This window comes from Tiliqua scincoides, chromosome 3 (assembly GCF_035046505.1).
Source record: "Tiliqua scincoides isolate rTilSci1 chromosome 3, rTilSci1.hap2, whole genome shotgun sequence".
NCBI lineage: Eukaryota > Metazoa > Chordata > Lepidosauria > Squamata > Scincidae > Tiliqua > Tiliqua scincoides.
Window position 1 is genome coordinate 101,211,690 of NC_089823.1, and position 27,170 is coordinate 101,238,859.

The 27,170-nt window shown below is 42.4% G+C and overlaps 1 protein-coding gene across 2 annotated transcripts in view; it reads left to right on the top strand.

The window, feature by feature from the left end:
• Positions 1–23,158, top strand: part of NALCN (sodium leak channel, non-selective) — a 227,496-nt gene extending 204,338 nt beyond the window's left edge. For both annotated transcript variants that reach the window (XM_066620423.1, XM_066620424.1), the window contains 17 exons: positions 355–461; positions 2,826–2,946; positions 3,035–3,133; positions 6,094–6,187; positions 9,889–9,995; positions 10,550–10,624; positions 11,447–11,566; positions 13,445–13,513; positions 13,977–14,125; positions 14,625–14,718; positions 16,105–16,237; positions 18,186–18,301; positions 18,732–18,889; positions 21,349–21,499; positions 21,824–21,973; positions 22,303–22,420; positions 22,965–23,158. In XM_066620423.1, the coding sequence (XP_066476520.1) occupies positions 355–461; positions 2,826–2,946; positions 3,035–3,133; positions 6,094–6,187; positions 9,889–9,995; positions 10,550–10,624; positions 11,447–11,566; positions 13,445–13,513; positions 13,977–14,125; positions 14,625–14,718; positions 16,105–16,237; positions 18,186–18,301; positions 18,732–18,889; positions 21,349–21,499; positions 21,824–21,973; positions 22,303–22,420; positions 22,965–23,158 (2,055 nt within the window). The remainder of the gene's footprint in view (positions 1–354; positions 462–2,825; positions 2,947–3,034; positions 3,134–6,093; positions 6,188–9,888; positions 9,996–10,549; positions 10,625–11,446; positions 11,567–13,444; positions 13,514–13,976; positions 14,126–14,624; positions 14,719–16,104; positions 16,238–18,185; positions 18,302–18,731; positions 18,890–21,348; positions 21,500–21,823; positions 21,974–22,302; positions 22,421–22,964) is intronic.
• The last annotated feature ends 4,012 nt before the right edge of the window (positions 23,159–27,170 follow it).

The following is a 27,170-nucleotide window of genomic DNA, read 5'->3' on the forward strand; positions in this document are numbered from 1 at the left end:
TCCTGTGCTTGTATGGCTAGATTCATTCTCTCTGCACACCAAGTAGGTGATTTCTTTTTCAGTCTAATGCTGCTAACTATATATATATGCAGGCGCAATCAAGGAAGGGTCACCTCACATACAACTCTGATTGCTAGCTGTAGGGTTTTTTTTCTCATCATGATAATGCCCCTTTTCATCCATAATCCTTGCTGGAGTGGGTTGATGGTTCATTAAAGTGTTGACACCTTAAATTACATAAAACAGTACTACTTACTCTCCATTTAGGATTATTTTTGTCATGTCTGTCATATGGAATATTCTACTTTGTATACAGATTGTTATTTCACGTGAATTGTTTTATTTTCATGGTAGGAAGACTGTCATGGTATATTCCGAATAAATGTAAGTGTTTCCAAAAACCTAAATTTAAAATTAAGACCTGGTGAAAAAAAGCCTGGATTTTGGGTGCCTAGAGTCTGGTGAGTAACATAAAAGGTTGTAACTTTATTCAAAAGTTTTAGTAAGCAATGAACAATGTACACTTGTTACTGTACTATGAGTGAAACCCATTAGCCATGTGTTGTGTCCTGCTAGAGATCTGAAAAGTTTCCTGATGTGGCTGCCTGATATAACATGCAGGAAAGGGAGGGAAATCCCAAATGCACATACTGTATATACTTTGTGGGATGACTGACGAGGGCATAGAACACAGAGGATCTGATGATCCCAGTGATTTATTATATTTCATTTTTTATCTGACCCTGCCCTCAAGGTACTCTGGGCAACATATGTATTCTCCTCCTCTCTCCATATCTGCTGTAGTGACTATGCAAACTCCTGAGGACTGGCCCTCATATATAGCATTTTTATAAACTTACCACTGTTGTGCAAATAGCTGGACCTTGTCCACTGTAACTCCTTTCTCCAAATATTGCTCTGACTTTCATTTTAGCTCTAACCTGCTCAGCCGGCACTGCCTCTGGACATATTCTAAGTCATATCGTGCCAAAAATGATAGATATAAAGGTACTCTGCTGTTAAGAGCAACAAAGAATTTAAGTTTAGTCTACTTAATGCACAATTGGAGACTGATGGAACTGAAAACATATAGCCTAGGGACAATAAAAATATTTGAGGCATACAAAGTCATTTTCAAGGGATATAAAGGCTGCCACTGAGGCCCTGGAGATATTAGTTCTGCTTTGTCACTGAGGAAGGAGGTTTTTCAACTGTAGCCACACAGATTTAGAACCATATTAAAGGAAAAAGTTCTCAATGTGATAAGAGTCAGAACCAAACTACATATAATAGCAAGCCCATTGTCAGGGGTCAAGCCCTTGTCTGACCCCTGCCTTACCTGGCTGTAGGCCAGGGGCAGAACGGCCTGGCCACAGAGCTACTGCCACCTCTCCAGCTGACCAGGCAGGATGCAAGGCAGGTGGGTAGGAGAGACTGCCCCCCAAAGCTCACCTGACCAAAGCTGTGAGCAGGGCCAGTCACCATCAACCACCAAAGAAGAGGGAAGCAGGCCAGGGTCAGGGCCCCTTTAAGCCTAGAGAGGGAGGAAGGGGAGGAGCCAAGGGTGTAGCTGGGGCGGATGAAAGCAGGGAAGCCTGTGATGACAGGCAGTTCTGGAGAGGGAAGGCAGGAGGCTGGAGCCCCTGCCTGAAGACCAAGGGCCTCAGGTCCGGCCTCCAGGGAGGAGGACAAGGGTGTTGTGAACCCCCTCCCCCGGCTTGGTCTGAGGCTTCCCCTGCAAGGAACCCCAGGGAGGTGGAGACCCTTCCCAGGGGACCCAAGAGACCATCCAGCTGACCCTCAGCACCCTGCTGGGTGACCCCCAGAGATACCGCTTTTGGGGCACCCCTCACACCCATTTTTAGTGCCTTTGGGCTTGTTTTTAACTGAGTAAGGGCACAAGCCTAACCAGGTCTACTCAGAAGTTAGTTCTATTTTATTCAATGGGACTTACTCTCAGGAAAGTGTGGTTAAGATTGCAGCCTAAATAGCTTTAGGAAAATCATATCCCCATCACCGTCCCAATCGGGATCAGTCCCTTCCACAGCTGCTGTTTAACGGGGGTGGGGGATGGGAATCTGATCTCCCTTTGGTGGGTGTGCAGCCATTTCACTATGTCATAAATTGTCACTTTCCAAATGGCAGCATAGGCAACCATTTTACTGTTCCCTCTCACAACACACTGAAGTTTTTTGTCCTGGAAAAAGCATTTACAAAGGAACATCCAATTTTTTCATGTCAAAAGTTCTCATTAATTCTACTCTATACATTTTTAAAATTTTGCAATTTTAACTAAGCAGCCAATAAATGTAATGTTGAAAAACATATAGGTAGAAAAGCATTACTGTGTTTTGTTTTGGAAAACTGATGTCATCTAATTATTGGCATTGAGTGCTCCTTTCTGGAGTGGAAAGGCAGGATATGAATTCTACTAATAAATAATAAATAAATAATTTTATCCTGGGGTCCCTGCCTAAGCAAGATTATGTTATGGATACAGAGTGCTATGATGTATAATATGAGGCTGGAGGTCCACAGCAGCTGAGCTCATTTTTGCATCACAATTAATATAAAAGGAAAATAAGAAATTTTTATAAGAATTTACTGGATATAAACTTATGGACAGAAGATTAATGTTCTTATAGACAGACATTTAATGTTCATGGTAAATAAATATATTTAAGAATGTAAATGCTTCTTAAATATTGCAGCTCTCAAACATCTGAAGTTTATCATACGTGGCTCTTAAGCAAGTGTGGCCACCCCTGATATAGAGGGACCAAGAACAGTCTTATTTTAGTACTTGTTCCTGTGCTGCATTACAGGGCCAATCCTCGAAATTTTAACTTTGACAATGTTGGAAATGCAATGCTGGCATTATTTGAAGTCCTTTCGTTAAAGGGATGGGTGGAAGTCAGAGATGTCATCATTCATCGTGTGGGGCCGGTAAGGATATACCTCAGCATTTGTCAGTGTTCCAATTCTTCCTTTAATTTCTTTAGGTAAATAATCTTTTTTATTATTATTTATACAGATCCATGGCATCTATATTCATGTTTTTGTATTCCTGGGCTGCATGATTGGATTAACGCTTTTTGTTGGAGTTGTCATTGCTAATTTCAATGAAAATAAGGTAACAATGCTGGCTTTGTGTTTCCCATGATACTGTTTTTTAATTGTGCTACATCTTCTAAATGTTTTTACTAATAATGTTATGTACTGTGGATAAGATACGCCTTTTTCAGTTTAAGATGATGCTATTATGACCTTAGTTCGTAATCATATTATGAAATGTTCTATTATCACTGGAAAAGTCAAATAAACACTGAACTTGAGCTGTCTAATCCTATTGAGGGTTTATGGTGGCCAGGTCCACTGAGTAGGTCCGACAAGACCAATTGGCAGCCCAGGCAGCATATGGACAGACAGGGACGGACAAGTCTAGTGCGGCTTGACTTGAGTCGATTCACGAATCTCCGCCCTCCACAACTCAACTCAAAAACAAATCCTAACAGAGGCACTTTCCAAGTCACCCAAAGAGTTTTCGTGACTGAAAAAGACTTGAGTCACGAGTCGTTCTCTTTAAAAAACCCAACCGCGGGAAACAAATGGGGCTGCTACTAGGATGTGTCAGAGTTCTCTTTGAACACTCCCTTGCTGTCCTCATCCCATCTGTTAACAAGGCAGGATGGTGTGGAAAGGAGCACTTCCCTGCCTCCTGGCTGAAACTTCCCTGCTGCTTGCCTGGTCTGAACGATGGCTCCATGAGGTCTTTCACACCACATTAAAAAGTAAACAAGCACACCCAGACGCAGACAGACCTCAGAGCGCATGCGTGGGGAATCAGAGCCGAGTCAAGTGGCCTCAGACTTGAGTCAATGGAGATTCGAGTCATTGATGCAGGTGACTTGTGTCTCCACATATTAGTGAAAAACTCTGATTTTTGCGACTTAGACTTGAGTCACCTGACTCGAGTTCCCATCCCTGTGGACAGATAAGTAAAAAATTACTTTACTTACTTATCCCCAGCTATCTGGTCGACCACATCATAGGATGCAGAATGCACTCAGTTGGTGCTTCTGCATTGCATAAACTGGTGGGAGTAGGATTGGGGCATTAGGTTAATAATTTGTTTTTCAACCAGTTGATTAATGAATATCAAAAGCTCAATATACTTGTTTTTAAGATATTGGAGGAAGTGTGAGATACTTCCAACTCAATAAACAATTGCCACTGCTCATTGACTTGATGCAAATATACACTACTTGATCTCCTAATGATGGTTAAAAGATCAGACGTGCTCTCAGGGTTGAATGCTCATTCCTCCTCTCTTTTTGCAGCTAGCTTACTACAATGTAACCATGCTAAAAGTAGGTTTACAAACTCTGACTTAAACTTACAATAGATTGCCATTTACACTGGTTCAGTTACAATGCTAACCATAGCATTTTTTTTTTTTTTAAAGATATGGGGAAATTGTGAGAGCCTCAGGAGGTGGAAGAGGAAGTGGGGCAATGACAATGAGACACAGTGGCCCTCTGGATACTCCCAATCTGTTAGCATGGTTAGGAGTTTCAGGCAGTCTTTACTTGTCCATTATTTAAAGGAAAAGCCTTTATTTTTCTGCAAGAGAAAAAACTAGAACCAAAATAACTTCATAAACATACAAGCATATACTTAACATCACCAATTAAAATTGTTCTCCACCAATTAAACAATTAATGCTTCAGTTGCTTCAAGTACCTCTTAAACCAATTATACCTTGCAGCCCCAAAATATATAGCCATCCTCTCACGTTGCATGTAGCAATTTTCTTACAGGTAGAATTCTGGACTGATTACAGATGTCTTTTAACTCTTAACTTTGTAAGAAGTAAATTGTGCTGGAATGTTTTTGTGTAAAGGACATATTCCCCAATGAGCTAATGGTAGAGTCTGCAAGCCAGCACCTTCCTGGGAAATGCTTCACAGCAAAATCAAGACAAACACTGACTACTTTAAAAGAGTGTTCCTACTATTTGATATTCTGTCAAATAGAACCCTGTCCCCTTCTGCAGGCATTTCTTACCTCCTCTGGGAAACTGCTGCTACAAAGTGTAGGTACTGTAACAGCTGAATGGAGTTCCTGTAGCTCACAGCAAATGCATTTGGAAACCCTATTGTGTGATTGACCAATAACTCTGATCTTGTTACCAAAGGGTGTATAATTTAATGGGAGTGAAAGAAACAACTGTTTTAAACACCAATATTGCATTTAGAACCTTTGGGTTGGCCACAGCTAAGGTGTTTCACAATAGTTTGATATACTAATAGTCTAGGATCTGCACTGGCTGCCTGTTGCCTTACAAGCTCAGTTCAAAATGCTGATGATATCTATGAAGCCCTATATAGTTTGTGCCCAGCTTATGTGGGAGATCACATTTCCTTTCCCCCATTTCCTTTCCCCCATTTTCCACCACAACTCTTTAAATACAACCTCTGAGTACCAAATAAGGCTGCTTAAGATGTGCAGAGATAATTTTTTTGATGGTGAGTTAACATGGTAATAACTACAGTTCTGCAGATTCCTAATGTTTTTCCCCTTTGTATTATCTTCAACCCATGTATATTTGGTTCCTTTACCCATATCCTTACTCAATTTTAAAAAAAAATAAAGATGTGCAGAGAGGCACACAAAGCCACTGCCCCTGAGCTGTGCATCTTCTGGAAGTGGCGTAAGAAATTGTTGACTAGGGATAGGATAGAAAAATTAGTATATTATTATCCACTCCGAACTCTTAAGTGTGTAATGGGCTTCAGATCCACAAATTAATAAAATCTCTTTATTATTATATACATTTTCACAGTTCACTGGGTATTTTAGATTGGAATCTTTTGGATTCCAAGCTTTGAACCCTAGCCAAGAATTTAGGAACTAATAGATATCATTGCAATATGAAGCATGTTCCCAATTGTGTGGCATTTTGTAACTGACCTGTTGTTATCCTATCTATGCCAGCATTGCCCAGATGTTCCTTTAGGGCCCTCAAAATTGTGTCTAGTGCTCTGACCATTATTATTATTATTATTATTATTATTATTATTGCACATTTAGGGGACAGCTTTGCTGACTGTTGATCAGAGGCGATGGGAAGATCTAAAGAGCAGACTGAAGATAGCACAACCTCTTCATCTCCCACCTCGCCCAGGTATCAAAACCATTTCAGTTTGGTTCATGTAGAGCACTAGTGTTCATCGTTCTGCAAGAATCTAGGATTCAAATTAAAATTGCAATTATGAAACCACTAGGAGGTTGTGCATAAGTTAACATGAAAATGGGCTCCAACTATAAATCTAATCATAAGACTATTAAAATAAACCCAAAATGTTGTGCTTTGATGGTTTTAGGATAAACCATAATGACAAAGTGAATTCTTAAATGAAAGATATTTGCGCTCAGCTGATAATGACATGAATGGAATTATTAACCTGACACCAGTTAAATGATTTGTTTTTCTTATTTTTCATGCATGAATGCTGTTTAGTATTTGAAATTACATATTTGGAAACATCAGCTCAATTCAGGTATAATGCTGATGGCCCAGTTCTATTTGGATGTTGTCATGTCAGTGCACTGATGCCAAGAAACAACCACTGTATCCTAAGCCAATCAAGCCAATGCCATGCTGGCACAGTAACACCAGCACAACCCATCCCAGTAACCCCTCCAGCACCCTTGGAAACTCCAACACAGCTTGTCACCCATGGAGTGGTATACTATTAGTATGATGTCAATCCAGTGTCCCAGAAACCAATCACTGTATCCACCGAACTTCAACACTGGTGGCCAGAGAAGCAGTGCCAGGCTGAACAGAACAGAAAGTGGGGCACATACAGAGTCCGTGAACTGCCACAGCTAAGATAATGGCCCCTGGTGGCCCCCCAGGAATGAGCAACACTGTAAAAGTCACTACCATCAATCATGGGAAGATGCCTCAAGGACACCATGTATACACACACGACACAATGCCACAACACTTTGCCTTCTACAGGAGCCAATGTGGTATAAGCAGCAAAGGAAGAAAAGCAGAGAACTCCTAGGTATCTCAGCACCCAGGGTTCAAGTTCCCTTATGCCACACATCAAAGATATCATTTTTGACCATTAGGACCAAGGGTAGGAAGTCCCCTTGAAAGAGACCTGACAAGGGTTTTATGACTGAGATGAGTCATAGGAGAAGCCTCAACAGCTCTCAGGCAAAGCAAGGTGCTAATAGCTCACTAGACAAAGGGGCAGGCTGGGATCCAGAAAAAAAAACACACACACACACACGTTTGAACCCAGCTAAGACCAAGGAGGTTTAGCCCCACGCCATTCATCTTATCATCTGAGGTATAGTCTAATCTTCCTGGCAGAAGCTTACATATTGTTGTTGGTGTGCTGTGATTGGCTGCATCATGTAGTCTGTATCCTATGCTCTATTGTAAGAAAGGGGACAGGGTGGAGATGGCAGACAGTGTGATTTCCTGCAGTTTTTTTTCTTCCACATTGTTCCCTGTAGATTTACAGGTGGAGCCTATTTATACCCGTTAGTTCCATAGTTAGTAGTGATTAACAAAAAAGTTGTGCTAAATTGCATAGAGTTATGCAAACACGCTGCAGCCTAACACTTGGGGCTGGAAGGAAACTAAGGCAGCTGTTATCAATCCCCTCCCCTCCGCATCCCCATCCTTCCCCTTTCACAGTTGGAATGCTGAGCTTTTAAGAGTCCAGTCCTATGCCTTTCTACTCAGAAGTAAGCCCCATTGTAGTCAATGGGGCTTACTCCCAGGAAAGTGTGGAGAGGATTGTAGCCTAAATATAATGCTTTGCTTGCTGAGAAGGCTTGGGGCTGGAGCAGAAGAGCCTGCACCATCTCAGTGGGGGAGGGGGGAATTTGGCAAACACTCCCTGGGTTTTTTAAAGCAATCCCCTCTGCTCCCCCTCCTGCCTTCCCTCCTTAGCAGTCCCCGTTGCCAGCTGTCCCGCTTCTTTCACAGGTGGGATACTGAGCTTTTAAGAGTCCAGTACTATGCCTTTCTACTCAGAAGTAAGTCCCATTGTAGTCAATGGGGCTTACTCCCAGGAAAGTGTGGAGAGGATTGTAGCCTAAATCTCATGCTTTGCTTGCTGGGAAGGCTTGCTTGTGTCCGTGATTGCCTGCACCAGGGGGGGGGGAATTCAGCAAATACTCCCTGGGTTTTTTAAAGCAATCCCCTCTATTACTAGTGCCCCTGCCCCTGTGTGTGTGTGAGAGAGAGCGAGAGTGTGAGCGCGAGCACGAGCGCTCCACCTTGCTGCATGTGTTCTGGCTACAGAGGTTTTCTGCCCCTCCTCCCCTCTTCAGCCCTGGCTGGCTCAGGAGCTCCAAGAGTGTTACTGTTCCTTAGAAAGGGGAACCTCTTCCAGGGCTCCAGGGCTATTTCCCTGCCTGGTCGAGGCAGAGCCTTTTTGCAGTGTTTTGGGCTGCCTGGAAATGGAGCAAGACAAAGGAGGCAAAGATGTGTGTGACTTTCAGTACCCCCACCCACAGATAAAATCAGCAGATAAAAAATCCATGGATAAATGGGCTGCACCTGTACTTCTTCCTACACCAGCTCTGTCAATGGCTTGTTTTTCTGGTATCAGGAGCGTAGCCACCATCTGAAGGCGTATCCATGTTGATTCCTCCTTGACCCTCCCATGTTGCATCTCAGTCTCCTCTCTTGGTTTCCTGCTGGTGGATATACACTGGCATCCAAGCATGTTTCCAGCACTGTACCAGCATCCATAGCCCCCAGGATCATTATTGCTCTGGCATACTTAGATTTATGCTGGTGTATCTGGAGTGTAGGATTGGGCTGCAAATCATGTTTAGCACTAAATGAATGTTCTAGAAGGAGTTGTGAGTTCATGAACTTACTGTAGAACAAACTACATTTCCTCATCACATATGAACTCGGGAAACTGCAGTTCATTAACTACGGGTAGAATAAGCCTGGATATCAAGCCATTATTTGATCCTAGTTTGTGATACTGGCTTATTCTAACACTAGCTATTTAATGAACTGCTGATCCTGAGCTGCAGCGAGGGTGCGCGAGGCTGCAGCAGTGCCAAAAATGGCTGCTGCTGCTGCAACCAGTGCGCTCCAGGCAGCCGCTGCCTCCTCCTCAGGAGAAGGGAATTTTCATCCCTTCCCCCTGGGTAAATTGAGTAGCCCTGCAATGGCTGAAGGTTGGCATAGAATGGAGCCAGCCCAATATGAGGCTCTGGATCCAGTGGAGCTTCACTGCTGCCTCCTTCCCGCCCCACTCCCTCTCCCCCGCATGCCTCCTCCCCACCCTCCCTCCACCTCCCCCCACCCATCACACCTATTCCCAGCCTCCCCCCACACCCCCACCTACCTCTCTGCTGCTCAGCAGTCTGCATGACTGCCGAGTGGCAGAGCGCTGGTGCTCCATTGCTGCTAGCCCAGTTCCAGTCTGTGCTGGGCTAGCACAAGTGCTCCACTGGTGCTAGGGCCCGCAAATGTGTCTTATGGCATGTTTGCAACAGTGTGCGCCAGCAGTAAGCTGACACGCATTAGGATTGGGCCTTTAGTTCATACAGAATGTGGCACTGTGGTTTATTATAAAGTTGTTTTTTTTTTAAAAAAAAAAAGTTTTAACTATCCTTCCATCACATGCAAGAGAAAAAAGGCAATGTGCCCAAGCCCAGGGTTCCCTCAGGTTTGTTTACAAAGTGCTAAACCATGGTGTAGCATTACATCTGAACTAGTATTGTCACAATATATTATGCATGGGTTTGAAAACTAGAGAACATTTAGGCAAATATAGAAGGAAAGAAGGATATATTTTATTAAACAGGTTGCTCTTCACTGCTTTTTTCCAGATAATGATGGATTTCGAGCTAAAATGTATGATATAACTCAGCATCCATTTTTTAAGAGGACCATCGCTGTGCTTGTTCTGGCCCAGTCTGTGTTGTTGTCAGTTAAGGTATATTGTGTGCTTGTGAACATTGTATAAAATATTGAATTGTGCAGACAAATGTATCTCTTTTAAGAAAGGAAGGAGAAAATGGAGGAGAGCACTATCCTATCAGTGATTATTGTAGATGAGTGTTGTTCCCCACTGCATGTTTGTCCCCTGCTCTACCACTTTGCATAGGCCACTTATTGGAAGTACCACCGGAAGTAACTGACGATGATGTCATCATTGCCAGTTACTTTTAGATTGGGAGGCCAGACACAATGTGTCAAAGACAGGTAAGAGACTCAGGATGAACAAGAGGTTTTTTCTGAGTGTGCAAAAAGCGCCTGTTGGAGCTCTGCCCATCAAACCAAGCCTCCTACTGCTGCTTGTCAAGTTGCGTTGCTGGTCTCGCTACCAGGCAGCAGGGCTGTGGGGGTCCCATGAGTACCACTGCATACCACCTTAAGTATGAGTACCAGTGGTTGAGAAATACTGTTGTCGATGTTTAAATAGGAAAAAAATTAGAAGCTTTGTATGCTGACAGCTTTATAAATATTTGTTCCTTTTTTATATTTAAGTGGGATGATGAAGACCCAGTGACTGGTCCTTTAGCTGCGATGTCTGTTGTCTTCACCTTCATTTTTGTTCTTGAGGTAAAATATTACATGATTTTCCCAAATAAGGGTAGATTATTTGTGGTTTTTTTCATTATTTCATCGATTTATAAATGTCACTCTCAGATAATACTACGTATAAGAACAAGCCAGAACTCCTGCTATAAATGCCAAAAGGGTAGCTGTGTTAGGGCGCAATCCTGAGGCGCCCATGGGTCGGAACTTTTGCATCTTCTTGTGAGTAGGTTAGACCGGCGTGCAGGGGTGCGCTGGCCCATGGAGGTGTGCTGGCCCACGGAGGCTGAATTCAGGGATGCGATCCAGGGTGAGGGGAGGGTGGGCAGTGGGCAACCCTGGGGGTGGGGAGTGGGAGGCGGGGCTGGGACCCCACAATGCTACCCTAGCATTCCTATTTATATTGTTAATGGGGGGGATGGGGGCCAGAATTTCCATCTTGAGCACAATGTAGAAGATGGTGAGCAGGGAAGAGAGGAGCTCTGCCAATTTCTTTAGTATTCTTAAAATAAAGGAATGTGTATTAGAAAGAGACTGCATGCCTTTGTGCAAAGCTATTGATAACACAGAGTAGTAAAATAGAGGGAATACCTCTCCTGGGTTAAGTACTGTAGTCAAACTGTCAGTGGAAAACACTGAAATGGCAAATATTTCTCACTACCACTTTTGTCAACTTCCTTTCCGACATCGTCGGGCTAACATTTTAGCCTGTTCAGTTTCATCTTGTTTTACTAATAATGTATAGTCTGAATTCTACTGAAATGTTTTAGATGAGACAATTCCCTTTGCCTTGTGATAAATGATGATGATTCAAAGAGCAATTACATGTGACTTAATTTCTTGTAGGTTACAATGAAAATTATTGCCATGTCACCTGCTGGGTTTTGGCAAAGCAGAAGAAATCGCTACGACCTCCTAGTGACATCCTTAGGTGTTATATGGGTGATACTCCACTTTGCTATAACTGTAAGATCCAGAAAACCGCTTTTTAAACAATTATGCATGTTGCACTGAGTAGCAGCAGGTGAACAGGCAGTGATCAAGGGGGCATCACAAACACAATAATGCTGCCTTGCTACAAAGAGGTCTGGAATGAAACTTCACCCATCAGCCATTGTAACAAGACAGCTGCATGACCCTAATAGGTCCTAAAAGCAAAAACTTGAACTATAGTATCTACTGGCATATATAACAATGCATTGACTCAATCATTTAATCACAATTTGTCACATAGATGCTACATGAGATTTCATTTCAAGTATAACGTTGGCAGTAGACCCTGCTCCTGTAGTCAGGTAGCTCTGGGCAGCTTGTGAGGAGGTGAGAAAGTTCTGCCAAGCCATAGAGTGGTGAAATTGTTGAGGACTGATCTCTTCCATGCTGGGTTCCAGCATGTCCCTGGCAGCATAGAGTGGTCAGTCAATCAGTAGTCTTTGTAGTTATCATCTGTACCGTAATTCCATCAATGGGACAGTCATGCATAGAAACACCACTGTCACTGCTGATTGTTCACTGGAAGGGACAAAACAACAGTCAACTTACATCACACCACAGTAGCTGGCATTCATGGGTTTAACAGTTTCATGTTCAGAGTGTGATGTTCTGATAGCTTTCCTGCAGGTCATCGTAGTCAGCAGAGTCAGAAACATAGTTTGTCCCACGTCTCCCTTGATATTAGTTCCCATTAAGCTAGTAAACCTGAGTCCAGGCTGCATCACTTCCGGTTGCAGGTTCAGGGCTCACATGATGGAATTCCTGTCCATAAGTGAAACTGGATGTCAGGAAGAAGAGTTCTACCCTAGCATTTTCTTTGATGTGCTTTCTTTCCTAAATAAGAGATAATTTTTCTTCTGCATGGAGAAACATTTCTTCATGTGAACCACAACCCAGAAACAAGTTCACCAACTCAGTGAGAACCAGGCAATGTAGATGCGTAATATTCAAGTAAGAGCTGAAAATAATCTCAATCATGTACTAGATCAGGGGTGCCAAACATAAGTCCTGCTGGCCAGATGCAGTCCCTGGCTTTGGTGGTTTGCACCATGGCAACAAAACTACAGAAAAAAAAGGTGAGGTACGGGCATGGTGAAAATTCCCAAAACACGGTTGCAACTGGAAATGGGTTGTGATCACATTTTTTTTAGTTGTTATGAGACTTGGGGAATCTGTAGAGGAGTCTGTGGGCTCCCCACACCTTCTGCTGGGCTGGCTCTGCCAGGGGTTAGTTTAAAAAAGTACCCTTTTGTCACCAGCAGTGGCATGATTATGGCAATTGTGTCACTGCCTTTGCCCCTCCCCTGCAAGCACTTACAGTGGCCCAAACTCTCCCAGAGAGTTTGGGACCTGCTACTGTATGCCACGAAAACAGCTTACCATGTACAACTGCCTCCATGTGGTTGCATTTTCAAGCTTCAGAACAAGCAAAAGGAAGTACATCTTCTTGTAATACATTATTGTGGAATTTGATGTTATAGGATGGGATATCCATTGGCTTAGATGGTTTAAAAGGGGGCTACACAAATTTACTGAGGAGATGTTCGTCAATGCCTACGATAGCCAAGTAGAACCTTCACATCCATAAAGTCATTCTTGGGAGAGGGGATGGTGGGAACAAACAAATGGAGGACTGCTGTTTCCTGCAGGCATTTGCCAGTTACCATCCTGCGTTGTCCATGAATAACTGTGGCCTGAATACTGAAAACTCAGCTCCCTTCACATCACTGTTGCTGGACTCTTTAGTACTGTCTATATTCTGATTAGAGTGTGTTAAACTCAAATGCAGTTCATGAACTGATTTTTGAGAGGTAGAACTGAACAAAAAACTCTCTTCTGTTTTGATTGCAGAATGCCTACACATATATGATGGGGGCATGTGTGATTGTCTTCAGGTTCTTCTCAATATGTGGGAAGCACGTGAGTACAGATTAGGGTTTTTCATTTCAGTAATGGTGAAGTGTTATGCAAAAGTGCACTTTGTTTGAAGGAAGGTGGTGTTTTTTAATATTTTATGCACTGTTGCAATAATCCCAAAAACACTGAAACGCAAGGGATCGAATAGATACAATCTAACAGTATTTCCACAAATTTAAAGAGAGGTATGACTGCCAAGTCCTGTACATAGATTAGGTCACTACAGTATTACAGTGTGTTGCATCCTAAATTCCATACTCAGCTGTGCATTCCATAGTAACCAAATACGTTTTATTTCTTGGGAATAATATCCTGTTTTCTGCAAGAACCGCTTTTGATTGAACCTCACCACAGATGTCTTAGCTGCAATCTTGGCTGCCAGTATTACTCACTACTCACTCATGTCACTATTATATCCCCTTTCCGTCATGGATTATCTTTCACTGTTCTCTTCATACCTTTCCAGGTGACCCTGAAGATGCTGCTGCTGACTGTGGTCGTCAGCATGTACAAGAGCTTTTTCATCATAGTAGGGATGTTCCTGCTGTTGCTTTGCTATGCTTTTGCCGGGGTAGTTTTATTTGGCACTGTGAAATATGGAGAGAACATCAATAGGTATGACATTTGTTTCTCCCTGAGAAAGTAATTGATATTGTCCTATTATTGTTTTGTAGCTAGAATGTTTGTTGTATTATTGAGAGTCTCAAGAAATTGGATCCTGTGTCAGATATCAGAATCCAGGCTTGTGCAGTGTAGTTATAAGCATACAAAATCCATACAGCACTGGTTTTGTGCTATTTTCGTTCTGAATGTGTACCCCATGGTGTTTTGTATGTTAGGAATAACTTGCAGGTCAGGGCTCTGGAGAGGAGAGGAACAGGCAAATATATAGGCAGGTATACAGGAGACAGGACCTCTGTCCTCTTGTAAATCGTAGTCAGCAAAGAGAGGAGAGAAGAGTTCAATAGCTTAATGCTGATCCTTCCCTTCTCACAGAGCGGTCCCCAATGTGGGGATCAGGAATGAACTGTGCCTAAAGTTTTGCTTCTTTTTTTAATGCCAAGTTTTCTTTGTGGCACACTGAATGAGATGTTTTGTTTGTTTATAAAAACAGGCATGCCAACTTTTCATCAGCTGGTAAGGCTATTACTGTCCTCTTCAGAATAGTCACTGGGGAAGACTGGAACAAGATAATGCATGACTGCATGGTAAATGGAACACAATTCTAAAATAGACAGACTCGTGGAAGTCACTCAGCGTTTAGCTTCATGTACTAGCAATGTTGTCTAAAACTAATAATAAAATGTCATCATTCGCACATTTGTTGTTTTTTGAACATATTATAGGAGTTAAATTCGTAAACATTTAAGTCCTGGCAAAATATCGGCAAACATGCATGTATTTTGCCATCTAAACATCTCCATTTTGATTTAATTGCTCAAGACAAAAATAACTGTTTTCTGTCATATGGAATATGTTAGTTGATATAAATGTGTTGCACTTGACAACTAGTCTTTGATTTTCATATATTCATTTTTACAATACCTATTGGAGAAATACTTGCAAAACCACCATATAATGCTCTCTAGAGGCTTCTCTTCTCTGTCCTGCAGTTCTAATATGTGTAGTGTAGCTTCACAGGACTTTCCACTCAAGAGACCTCAAGCTTTGCTGTCCTTTACACTCAATTTCGCACTGTACCTTACTGTGCATAGTGCTGTCTATGAGAATAGGCTAAAGTGTTTTTTGTTGTTGTTTTTTTAAGGCTAGCAAAAAGACCAGGAATGGGAGACAGGATAGATATTTACAAAATGTATGAATGGAGTGGACAGAGTAAACAGCATGGCATTCTTTTCAATCTCTCACAACTCAGGCTAGAATTCTATCGATGCTTTCCTGGGAGTAAGCCCCATTGACTATAATGGGGCTTCCTTCTGAGTAGACATGCATAGACTTGGACTCTCAGTCACCCAATCAAATTGATTAGCAGTAAATTCAGAAGAGATCAGAATGACATCTTCCCACAATGCCTTTAAAATGGACTAGGACAGGTGTAGTCATCGAAGATATAAGTCCATGAAATATAGCTAAATGCTAATTAGCCATTTCAGAAGCAAAGTAGGAACCAAACTGCGTATTATGAAAAATGTAGAATTTGGTCCTGCATATCTGGTTTATTTTAAAAGATAGAACACAGCCAGAGGGGGACCAGAATCAGGACTGCAGCGCATGGTAAGGGGGCATTTCATCCTTTCCTGCAGTGCCCTAATGTCAGTGAAAATTACACTGCTATTAACGCTGGTGGGAGGGAAACTTGATTGAGACAGGCCTGTGTTCTGTGCTTAGACATAGAAATCTGCACCCATCACAAGGGGTTTGGCCGTCGCTCCTTGTACAGCCCTGGCACGCGCGTCAGAGTGTAGTTACTGTTGCTCTTGCTGCCATATTATTAGCAGAATGATTGTTCACTAATTGTGATATAATTTTCAGTATAAGTATGTGCATATGTTGGAAGATGAGTGCATATGTTGGATTAGTTGCATAAAACACAAATAATGATAAGTCTTTTATTAATTAATTATTTTCCTTTGAAGGTTCAGCCTCCTTTTTGTACTCCAGATAACAGCACATACTGGAAGACAGATTGTGGAAACTATGCTGGTGCTCTTATGTATTTCTGTTCATTTTATGTCATCATTGCATACATAATGCTAAATTTGCTTGTAGGTAAGTCCTAGTCACCGAACATAGCAATAGAAAGGAAATTATCTACAGACGGAGTCTGTTCAATGTGAGTCCCCCAGACTCATGTTGAACCAGACTTGCCCCAACCTCTCTGGTAATTTCTGGAAGGCTTTCTGAAGTCCACAGAGCCTGCACTCATCCGCCTGTGGCCTCTGTGGGAATCACAATGACCCCATAGTGCTAAAAAAATGCTACAATAGATTTTTTTTATGCCTTTTATGGCATTCTGAGGCCCAGGGAAGCCTTTCCAAGTCCTCCGAATGCCTTAAAAGGCATAAAAATGCAACTTTAAAAAGTGCTTTTTAGCGCTACGGTGCCATTCTGAAGCCCACAGAGGCTGCAGTGACTGGATGCGGCCTCTGCGGGCTTCAGAAAGCCCTTCAGAGACAACAGAAACACAGCTCCAGTCGCCTTAAGAGGGTTTAAAGGGCAAAAATTTCATAATACATGGTTTTCCGTATCTGCAGGGGGTCCAAAAATGGATCCCCTGTGGATACCGGGGCTCTACCAGTTTTTTTAAACTGTATGCATTTATTAAATAGTCATTGATATATACATTTATAATCCACCTGGGGTGGAAGGAACAGGGCAGGGTGGGAAGGAGGGCGATCAGGCCTGGGAGGGGGCAGGATTGGTGGCAATGGTGCATGCCAAATCCTGAGCCCCTTCCTGGGCCTGCCTTCATGAAGCAACAGGGACTTGCAGCCTGGTACAAATGTGTCCTTGCCCCGAGGAGACCCACAGCAGTCAAAAATTCCCCCTTGGGATGCAGCGGAAACCCACTAGAGCTGCTGCATAACTGCACTGGATTTAGGTAGAACTGAGCTGCCTCACTGGAATTTCATAGGGATGATATCACCAGAGAGGGTCTTGCAGCTTTTGGTTTTGTACTTCATCTCAGATAACAAAGGTGAGTGGAGCATCTCCTCAAGATCTTAGCATATTGGTTGTATGTGTGGATTCTTTCATATGAGAGAAAGCACTTCATTAAACAATTATATAGATACCATGTTTGGAAAATGTCAACACACTCCATTTTCCAACTTTCTCAGTGAAGGAAAGATTACCTTACAGGCCTTAGGAGACTGGGGACGCAATCCTAACCGCTTATGTCAGTGCTTTCCAGCATTGGCACAACAGTGCCAATGGGATGTGTGTTGCATCCTGCAGTTGGGTATCACTCATGGAGGCCTCCTCAAAGTAAGAGAATGTTTGTACCCTTACCTCAGAGCTGCATTGCCCTTATATCAGTGTTGGAAAGCACTGACATAAGGGGTTAGGATTGCGCCCTGAGCTGTGCATCAGGACTTCCTTGCTTCAAATCTCATATTTGCCTCAAACTTGACAAAGTTTAGGCCAGCCACTTCCTCTTAGCCTCACCTGCCATATAGGGATAAAAATCCAAATGTGCCCCTGTGTCTGTGGGGGTTCCGTTCTAGAACCCCCTGTGTATACATGAATCCGTGGATATGGGGGACGGGATACCTTCCCCCACGCTCTGGAAGAGAGGAGAGCTCTGCTCACCCCTGCAGGGTCTTCTAAGCCCAGCAGAGGCCGTGCATGTTCACCCACAGCCTCTGCTGGGCTCAAACTGTCTCTTAGAACAAAAAAAAGTGACTTCCAGTTTTACAAAAAAACAAACAAACCCAGAACTGATGTTTTTAATGCCTTATAAGGCATTCGGAGGCCTTGGGAAGCCCTCCAGAAGGGATGCAGTGGGGCCTGTGGGGGGGCCACAGACCTGATCCACAGATAAGTGAATCTGTATATCTGGATAAGGGGCCCCGTATATTTGCAATTCTTTTGCCATTCTCATGAATTCAAGTGAATATTCATTCCTTAATTAACTATATACATGCATCGTTTTATGCATATTCATACACATGTTCGAAAACACTTACATTTTGTTTACTGTTTCTGTTTTCGGCAGCTATAATTGTAGAAAATTTCTCCTTGTTTTATTCCACGGAGGAAGACCAGCTCTTGAGCTATAATGATCTTAGACATTTCCAAATTATATGGAACATGGTTGATGACAAAAGGGAGGTAAGCGACTTTACTGTAATGGTGTACATTTCATTCCATCATAACGTTTTTAATTAACTGCCAGAAAGGAAAAGCCAGTGCAGTTTTCCAAATCATGTATGGAACTAGTTATTTGATTTTCTCTGTAAACCGCTTTGTGTTGAAAAGTGGTATATGATAGATAATGATGATGATGATTAATAATAATAACTAGATGTCAGCTCCCTTTTCATAGTAAGGGGAGTAGTGAAGTCTTCCCTGACAGCCTTTTTCAGTATGCATGCTAACACTACAGTCTAGCTTCAAAAGCATAAATGGACTTGCAATGACCTGTAATAGCACAAGGTTTCATGAAAAACTTCTGTTTTGTTAAATTGCTTTATTTGAGATCAACACTTAAGCTTTTTCCCAAATAGCAATGACTCGCACACTGTTGTGCTTTCTTTCCCAGGGGGTGATTCCTACTTTCCGAATCAAGTTTTTGTTGCGATTGCTACGTGGGAGGTTAGAGGTGGATCTTGACAAGGACAAACTTTTGTTCAAGCATATGTGCTATGAAATGGAGAGGCTACATAACGGTGGAGATGTGACATTCCATGACGTATTGAGGTACATCGGATAGCATGCTAAATCGGTTATGGAAATGTTGTATGTAAGTTACAAAAACAGCGTTGCTATACAGACAGATTTTTGGGGAATACAGATTACAGGTGCAACCTATTTATCCACGGATTTTTTATTTTTTATTTGTCTCAGTTCGAATCAGGTGGGAGGAATTCAAAGTCAAACACACCTTTGCCTCCTTTGCCCTGCGCTGGCGTCTTGCTCTGTTTCAAGGCAGCCCAAAACACTGCAAAAAGGCTTTGCCTGGCACAGGCAGGGAAATAGCGCTGGAGCCCTGGAAGAGGTTCCCCTTGCGAAGAAACAATAACACTCCTGGAGTCCCTGAGCCAGCAAAGAGGCTGAAGAGGGGAAGGGGGGGCGAAAACCTCTGTAGCCAGAACACATGCAGCAAGGTGGAGCGCTCTCTCTTTCTCATTCTCACTTGCGCGCACACACACAGGGGCAAGTGCAGTAGTAACAGAGGAATTGCTTTAAAAAACCCAGGGGGTGTTTGCTGAATTCCCCCCCTTTCAGACTGAGATGGTGCAGGCTCTCCATGCTCCAGCCTACACAAACAAAACAGCCCAGCAAGCAAGTCTTCCCAGCAAGCCAAAGCATGAGATTTAGGCTACAGTCGATCCACACTTTCCTGGGAGTAAGCCCCATTGACTAGAATGGGACTTCTGAATAGGCAGGCATAGGACTGGGCTCTCAGGCTACAATCCTCTCCACACTTTCCTGGGAGTAAGCCCCATTGACTACAATGGGACTTACTTCTGAATAGAAATGCATAGGACTGGACTCTTAAAAGCTCAGCATCCCACCTGTGAAAGAAGCGGGGACAGCTGGCAATGGGAAGGGCTGAGGAGGGGGAGGTAGGAGGGAGAGGCGATTGAGAAACTCTGCCTTAGTTTCCTTCCATCCCCAAGTGTCGGGCTGCAACGTATTTGCGTAACTCTATGGAATTTAGCACACCTTTTTTCCTAATCTTGGAGGATCACAGAACGGAACTCACGCACATAAATAGGCTCCACCTGTATTTTCACTTGGGAGCACATAGGATTTTACTCACGGATGGAGTCATGTTAATAGTGTTCTTTTCCTAATGCATGTATCTCTTGAGAACCAATTCACCTTAATGTATTCATTGTATAACTGCATCTATCATGTAACTTTTGACTGTTCAAAACTGATCAGATCACTTACCAGAAGAGAGTTTGATTATCACTGAAAGCAATCTTATCAAATAACAACGGCCGTACTGCTGGACTTTGGATCAGAGCTATTACTGGTTAGGTGGGAGGCAGCAGAGAGGAGGAATTACTTGGACCTCCATCTGCCTCTCTCCCTTGCCTAAAGGTAATTGGTGATCAGCAGACAAAGTGGGGAGCACTCAAAGTGGGGAGAACTTTCTGGTTAGATGTGATCAGCAGACAACACTGATCACATCTAACCAGAAAGTTCTCCCCACTTTGAGTTAACATTTGAACTTATTTGTGTACAGAACCTTGTTTTAATATACTCCTCTGGGATAGAATGGAACAACTATAATTTCTTCACAGCCTTTCAAAGCATAATTTTTCATTGATCCCAGAATGATCAGGTGGTCTTTTAAGAGCAACATGCACATCTGTCTGCATTGCAGAAGAAGTGTATGATACTCAGTGGCATACCTGGGGGGGTACATGGGTACAAGTGACCCTGGGCATCACGGCTTAGGGAAGGTATAGCCACAACAGCTGTGCTACCCCAAGGGCCTCCTCCCCAAGGCGTTCTGGGGACCGGAGAGGCCATGTGTATCCTCCCCAGCCCTCAGAAAGCCTTCTATGGCCTCCAGAGGACCTTTAAACATCACTTCTGGTTTTCAGTCAAAAACCAGAAGTGACATTTTAAGGCCCTCCGGAGGCCTTAGAAGGGGGGGAGGCACTTCCAGGCATGTCCCCAGGTGCCCCAGTGGCTAGGACCACCACTGATGGTACCTCTTGTGACAGAAATGGCTAAACAGACTAAATGTAAAGTAGGCCTCTACCTGCATCCTTTTTACCTTTCCCAGCTTAAGGCTTTAGAAAGAGCTGAGCCCAGGGCATGGTCAAGACTTGTGCTTGGAGTTTATTTGAAACTGTAAGGGCACTTCCCTTACATTAACCTGGGGCCATTGACTGCTGTGTGTTAAAGTCGTCAGTGCCCTGAGGAGCAACCTGTATGTTAAGTACTTACCAAGAACTGCTCATGAACAACCTGCAAAGTTTATATTTCTTTAGTTTGTTTGTGGATGGTAAGAAAACTGTAATTGAAAGTTGGCCATCAGGTTCGTTGAGGTGTGAAACAGTGAACTAGATTGGTGCCATAAAACATTAAAGGGCTTTTAGAGTTAGTCAGTTTATGGCCCTGACTAGCAGTTTGTTGTCACACCTCCACAGTTCTTTTATGAATAACATTGAAATAACCTCATACTTCTCTTCCAGCATGCTGTCATATAGATCTGTTGACATTAGAAAGAGTCTGCAGCTGGAAGAACTGCTTGCTAGGGAACAACTGGAATACACGATAGAAGAAGAAGTAGCTAAGCAGACCATACGCATGTGGCTGAAGAAGTGCTTGAAACGCATTAGAGCAGTAAGTTTAATATGGGAGAAGGAGAAAGCAGGTAGCGTACATTTAAAGAGATCTTTGATAAATACCTGCATTGTTCCATTGATCTCATTGACCATTCAACATGTATGGAACAGAAGGTTTTAATTTTTCTTATTATTACTAGTAGTATGTTCATGTTCATTTTTTTCACGGTGCTTTACATACTGATATAAGCAAAAGAGTTAGCTCTGCCGCAAGGAGCTTGCAATCTAAATTTTAATAATGGGGGGAGATGATGAAGGAGAAGGAGGAAATAAAGAAGGAGAAAATAAAACCAACATTTATTACATTAATTTGTTTTTATAGAAACAGCAACAGTCATGCAGCATTATCCATAGTCTCAGAGAGAGTCAGCAGCAAGAGCTTAGCCGGTTCCTAAACCCACCAAGCATTGAGACAACACAGCCAAGTGAAGATATGAATGCTAATAACCAGGATAACAATACACAGCCAGAGGTATGAATTTTTTTCAAGTTGTGCGCGCATGTGTGTGTGTGTGATATTAACCCAGCCAACCTATATCTCATTAGCCTTTAGTTCCTTTAGCATTTCTTTCACTGTGTTGAGTATGAGAGTGACTGAAGCTCAAACTCATATATTGTTCTGAGATAAAGTATCCTAAAACATTTGTGATTTGTAATTGATATGGTTCATATGAATCTCAAGCAACAAAATAAGAAATCATTAAAAGTAGGCTTTCTTTGTTCAGTTTTTCTTTTTCAAGTTGTAGCTTCTATGCTTAAAAGTGTATCAATGAATTTTATTTTCTCTTTTATTGTACTCAGACAAGTAGTCAACAGCAACTCCTCAGTCCAACACTTTCTGACAGAGGTGGATATCGGCAAGACTCTACTGAAGCTGGTAAACCTCAACGGAAATTTGGACAGTGGCGTTTGCCCTCAGGTAGGTGAATGTAGAAGAATATAGAAATGAACACTTTGCAAGTTAAACTCAGGGAGCTGTAAAGTTTGCCTCAAAGATAAGGCAACCATTACGACTCTTGAATTTCTTTTCCATCTTTGATTTTACTTTGAACAAGAGAAGAATTCCACATATTCATGTAGCCTGAAGTCCCAGTCCACCCACATAACTGCTGTTTGTGTTGTAGTGGTGGAAATTAGGAAAGAGCATGAGAGGAGAGGAGGGGAGATTTGAAAGGTTGGTGACCGTGTGGAGAAAGGTTGTGGGGGGGGACGATGAAGGGGTTTGGAGCCCATGGGGTGGGGATTTCAGTTTGAACTCAAATCAGATCAGAAATAAGCCAAGCTATTTCTTTTTTTGGGGTGGGGGGGGGGATAGATTGTTTTATTCCATGCCAAACTAATTCAAGATGAGATGGGCTCACACATCACTAGAAAAACCCTTACTATCATAGATAAAAAATATATAAATATAGCCGAGTGAAAAGTAGCTGCAGTACTAAATAAACTTCTATTTAATTTCCCAGCTCCAAAACCAATAAGCCATTCGGTGTCTTCAGTCAATTTACGATTTGGTGGCCGAACCACTATGAAGTCTGTCGTGTGCAAGATGAATCCCATGTCAGATGCGGCTTCTTGTGGATCGGAAGTCAAGAAATGGTGGACGAGACAACTCACTGTGGAGAGTGATGAGAGTGGAGAGGATCTGCTTGATATCTGACTGGATAGAGATGCCTATCAGTCACACTTATGCAACATAACTTTGGAGTGAAGTCAGTTTTTCCTGATTTTTAAACTGAAGTTCCAATTGGCCTACTGTTCATAAAAAAGAGAAGATTTTGAGCCCACCGTTCTTCAGTTTGACAAGATATTGTCACATTCTAATTGTTTTTTATTTGATCTGTGTGATTATTAATGTAACAAAAATAACAAATGAAAAACGGGAGCCTTCGTGAAAAGCAGAGGGCTTGTGGCCCCAGTCCCAAGAATCATGAGTTGAGACTCTCCACAGAGCTGGCTTTCTTTATTTCTGCAACCCTTCTACACCATATTGTAAGCTGCTTTTTAAATTAGGGGAACTCTGAAAGCAGTTTGCTATACAGTGAGGGAGCTGCTAATTTCAGAAAACATATTGAAAGTCCCACTGGACATACACAAATCCTTCTGCACAGTTAAAGAAGCTTTGGACTGTGATCAATGCTTCATATTTTAGAAGTTTTGTATATAATTGATTTGCAGCAAAGTATGCATTCAGAGATATTATCAGAGCGTTTCTACCCTAATCAAACCTTATTTTGACTGGAAATGACCATCACAAGAACAATGCAATTTTTTTTTTCGGTCTCTGCCAATCCAATACTGGTATTGATGAATGATCTTGTAGAGATCAACAGGGAATTCATTCTAAATGAAAGTATTTTTACAATATACAGATTCTGACTTGCAAATCTACTTTTTTTTAAATATGCAAAATATCAGATTGTTTTAAAATCAGAGAACTGTGCATTAGGTTTTATAATGCATTTTTAAATTATTAATGTAAATAACTGTGATGAATAGATGTGATGTACATGGACCTGCTAAACTGGTTTGTTGCGCTGTCATATTTGGCCCAAATCCTAACCAACTTCCCCACACTGACATAGCTGTGCCAATGGTGGCAGTCAAGGCCTCCTCAAGGTAAAGGAATGTTTGTTCCCTTACCTCGTATCTGCATTACCCTTGCCTCGGTGCTGGAAAGTTGGTTAGGATTGCACCCTTTTTAGCACTAGTCACTTGTTGGAGTTGGATTCAGTTCATTCTATCTTCTCCATAGTTCATTCATCCTCACCACGCTTGAGGGGGGACATGATTGAGACATACAAAATTACGCAGGGAATGGACAGAGTGGATAGGGAGATGCTCTTTACACTCTCACATAATACCAGAGCCAGGGGACATCCACTAAAATTGAGTGTTGGGCAGGTTAGGACAGACAGAAGAAAATATTTCTTTACTCAGCGTGTGGTCGGTCTGTGGAACTCCTTGCCACAGGATGTGGTGCCGGCGTCTAGCCTAGACGCCTTTAAAAAGGGATTGGACAAGTTTCTGGAGGAAAAATCCATTATGGGGTACAAGCCATGATGTGTATGTGCAACCTCCTGATTTTAGAAATGGGCTATGTCAGAATGCCAGATGCAGGGGAGGGCACCAGGATGAGGTCTCTTGTTATCTGGTGTGCTCCCTGGGGCATTTGGTGGGCCGCTGTGAGATACAGGAAGCTGGACTAGATGGTCCTATGGCCTGATCCAGTGGGGCTGTTCTTATGCTCTTATGTTCTTATTCCAAAGAGGTGATTGGTGCTTTCAGAGCTATATGCATCAGCTATCTTAAGTGATATGTGTGCAGGCCTGCTCTACACTGTGCACAGCCCTGGGTATCTGATCCTTTTGGCAGATCCAGAGAAGTGACCTGATCACAGAAATCTGCTTTTGCAGTTGATAGCTATTCATGAAAGTGAATCATTTACTAAAGAGACTAAAGAACCATGTTTTGGATAGTTCACTGTGTAAAAATCATCACAACATGTTAATTTCTGAATTGCATTAATCATGTGATGCTGATATTAAATGAAGGCTTCATCAGGTTCCCTGTACACTGGAGATATCTTTTTTTAATATTCAGAGCTGTGGGATACAAATTGTTGAACAAATTGGAAAGAACATGTAAGGAAATTCAGATATGTGACTTTTAAAATTTAATTTGCCCTGATAAATGTGAACTGATGAGTTCAAGACCCTCTATGTAAGGAATGGCAGCAAAGGACTGTGTAGGCGCACACTAACATTAAAACAGACTGATAACAACAAACGATATTTATTTATTTAATATATTTATGTAAAATTTTTATATAAACCAATTGTTCAAAAATTAAAAAACATAAAACAAGAAATCCAAATGTATGAAAGAACAGAATGACAAACAAAACAACAGTCCCACTTGAGCTAAACCCTTAAAAGTCAGCATAATATAAATATACATTGGAGTGATATCTGATTACAACAGACATGTATTGGAAATACACTAACCCTATGCCTGTCTGTAGGAATGTACAGTGGTGCCTTGGCATCTGCAGGGGTTCCATTCCCAGAATCCCTATGGATGCCTAAACCCACAGATAATCAAATCCACGGGTGTCAGCACCTTTAACCTTCCAGAGGTGACTGAAGGTATATTCTGGTCACCTCCAGAGGGTGTTATGAGGCTCGTGGAAGCCGTGTGTGGCCTCCACAGCCCTCAGAAGGCCTTCTAAGGTCTTCAGAAGGTCTTCAGAAGGTCACTTCTTGTTTTCAGGGGAAGGCCTTTATAAAGCCTTCTGAGGCCCCGGGAGGTTGTGCGCAACCTCCATGGCTCACGGAACACCCTCTAGAGGCAACAAGAGCACAGCTCCGGTCACCTCTGTAGGGTCCTGGTTGGGCTGACTCCATGGGTCCAGGTCCTGTGAATAGTCAAATCTGTGGGTCCCAAATCTGTGGATAAAAGAGGCCTGACTGTATACTATTGTGACAATTCTCTGGTTCAAAGTGACCAGGAGAGCTAAAGTTGCTAAAGCCATACATGAGAGTCAGAGGGAGAATTGCCTCTAAATTCCAATCTGCAGTCAATCTATCATGACCCACCACACACACACACACACAGAGGGAGAGATAGAGACAATATTTTTATTTATTTATAATTAATACATTATTAATTAATAATTAGGGTACTGTGCTCCTGAGGTGCTAAAGACCTTACATATAGAATGTGTGTGTAGACATTTGCTAGACCTTCCCTAGAAATGGAATTCAAGGACTATTTCCCCAAATCCCCAAGTCATTCCAGGATACCCAAAAAGCTGAACTGGTGAGCAAAATGTGAGGTTAGGGCGCAATCCTAACTCCTTATGTCAGTGCTTTCCAGCACTGGCATAGCGGTGCCAATGGGGCATGTGCTGCATCCTGCAGTTGGGTGTCACTCACAGAGGCCTCCTCAAAGTAAGGGAATGTTTGTTCCTTTACCTCAGAGCTGCATTGCCCTTATGTCAGTGCTGGAAAGCACTGACATAAGGGGTTAGGATTGTGCCCTTAGAGACTTCTAGGCCAGACAAAAAGCTGCAACTGGGTTCACATGTGATCTGTGGTATGCCAATTACTAGAAAAAGTTGGAAAATGTGACATTTTAATTTGGGGGTATGAAGGTGACTGCATAGCAGCTAATGATTTTCTTCTGCAAACAGACAAGGGTACTTGCAAAGTTGTTTTTTTTTAATGTTTCAAAAACTTTTCATGACCCACTGAAAACTGTCTCACACATACACACACCCAATCACTTTTCCAAATCTAGGTTTAAATTTGCAAATTCAATTACAAATAAGATTATGAAGTTTCTCTTCACTACCTCCAAAATGCCTCCCGCTCCCCCCAAACTGCACGTATTAAAACTAAACAGACTGGTTTATAAACGCAAAAGGGAAAAGGTGAGAATTCTCTGGAGTTTGCCATGTTCTACTACAGGATTAATGTTTACAGGATGATATAAAACAGCAGGACACCAAATCAACACACTGATTCCATCAAGAAGTGGAACTCTCCCTTAATATCTCTTGCCAGTGCCGTGTTTTTTAGCATGTGTATGCACTTTATGTATTCAACTCAAAACCATCAAGACCATGGCACAAGTGAGCAGCATAAGACCCGGTTTAATTCATTATGGTG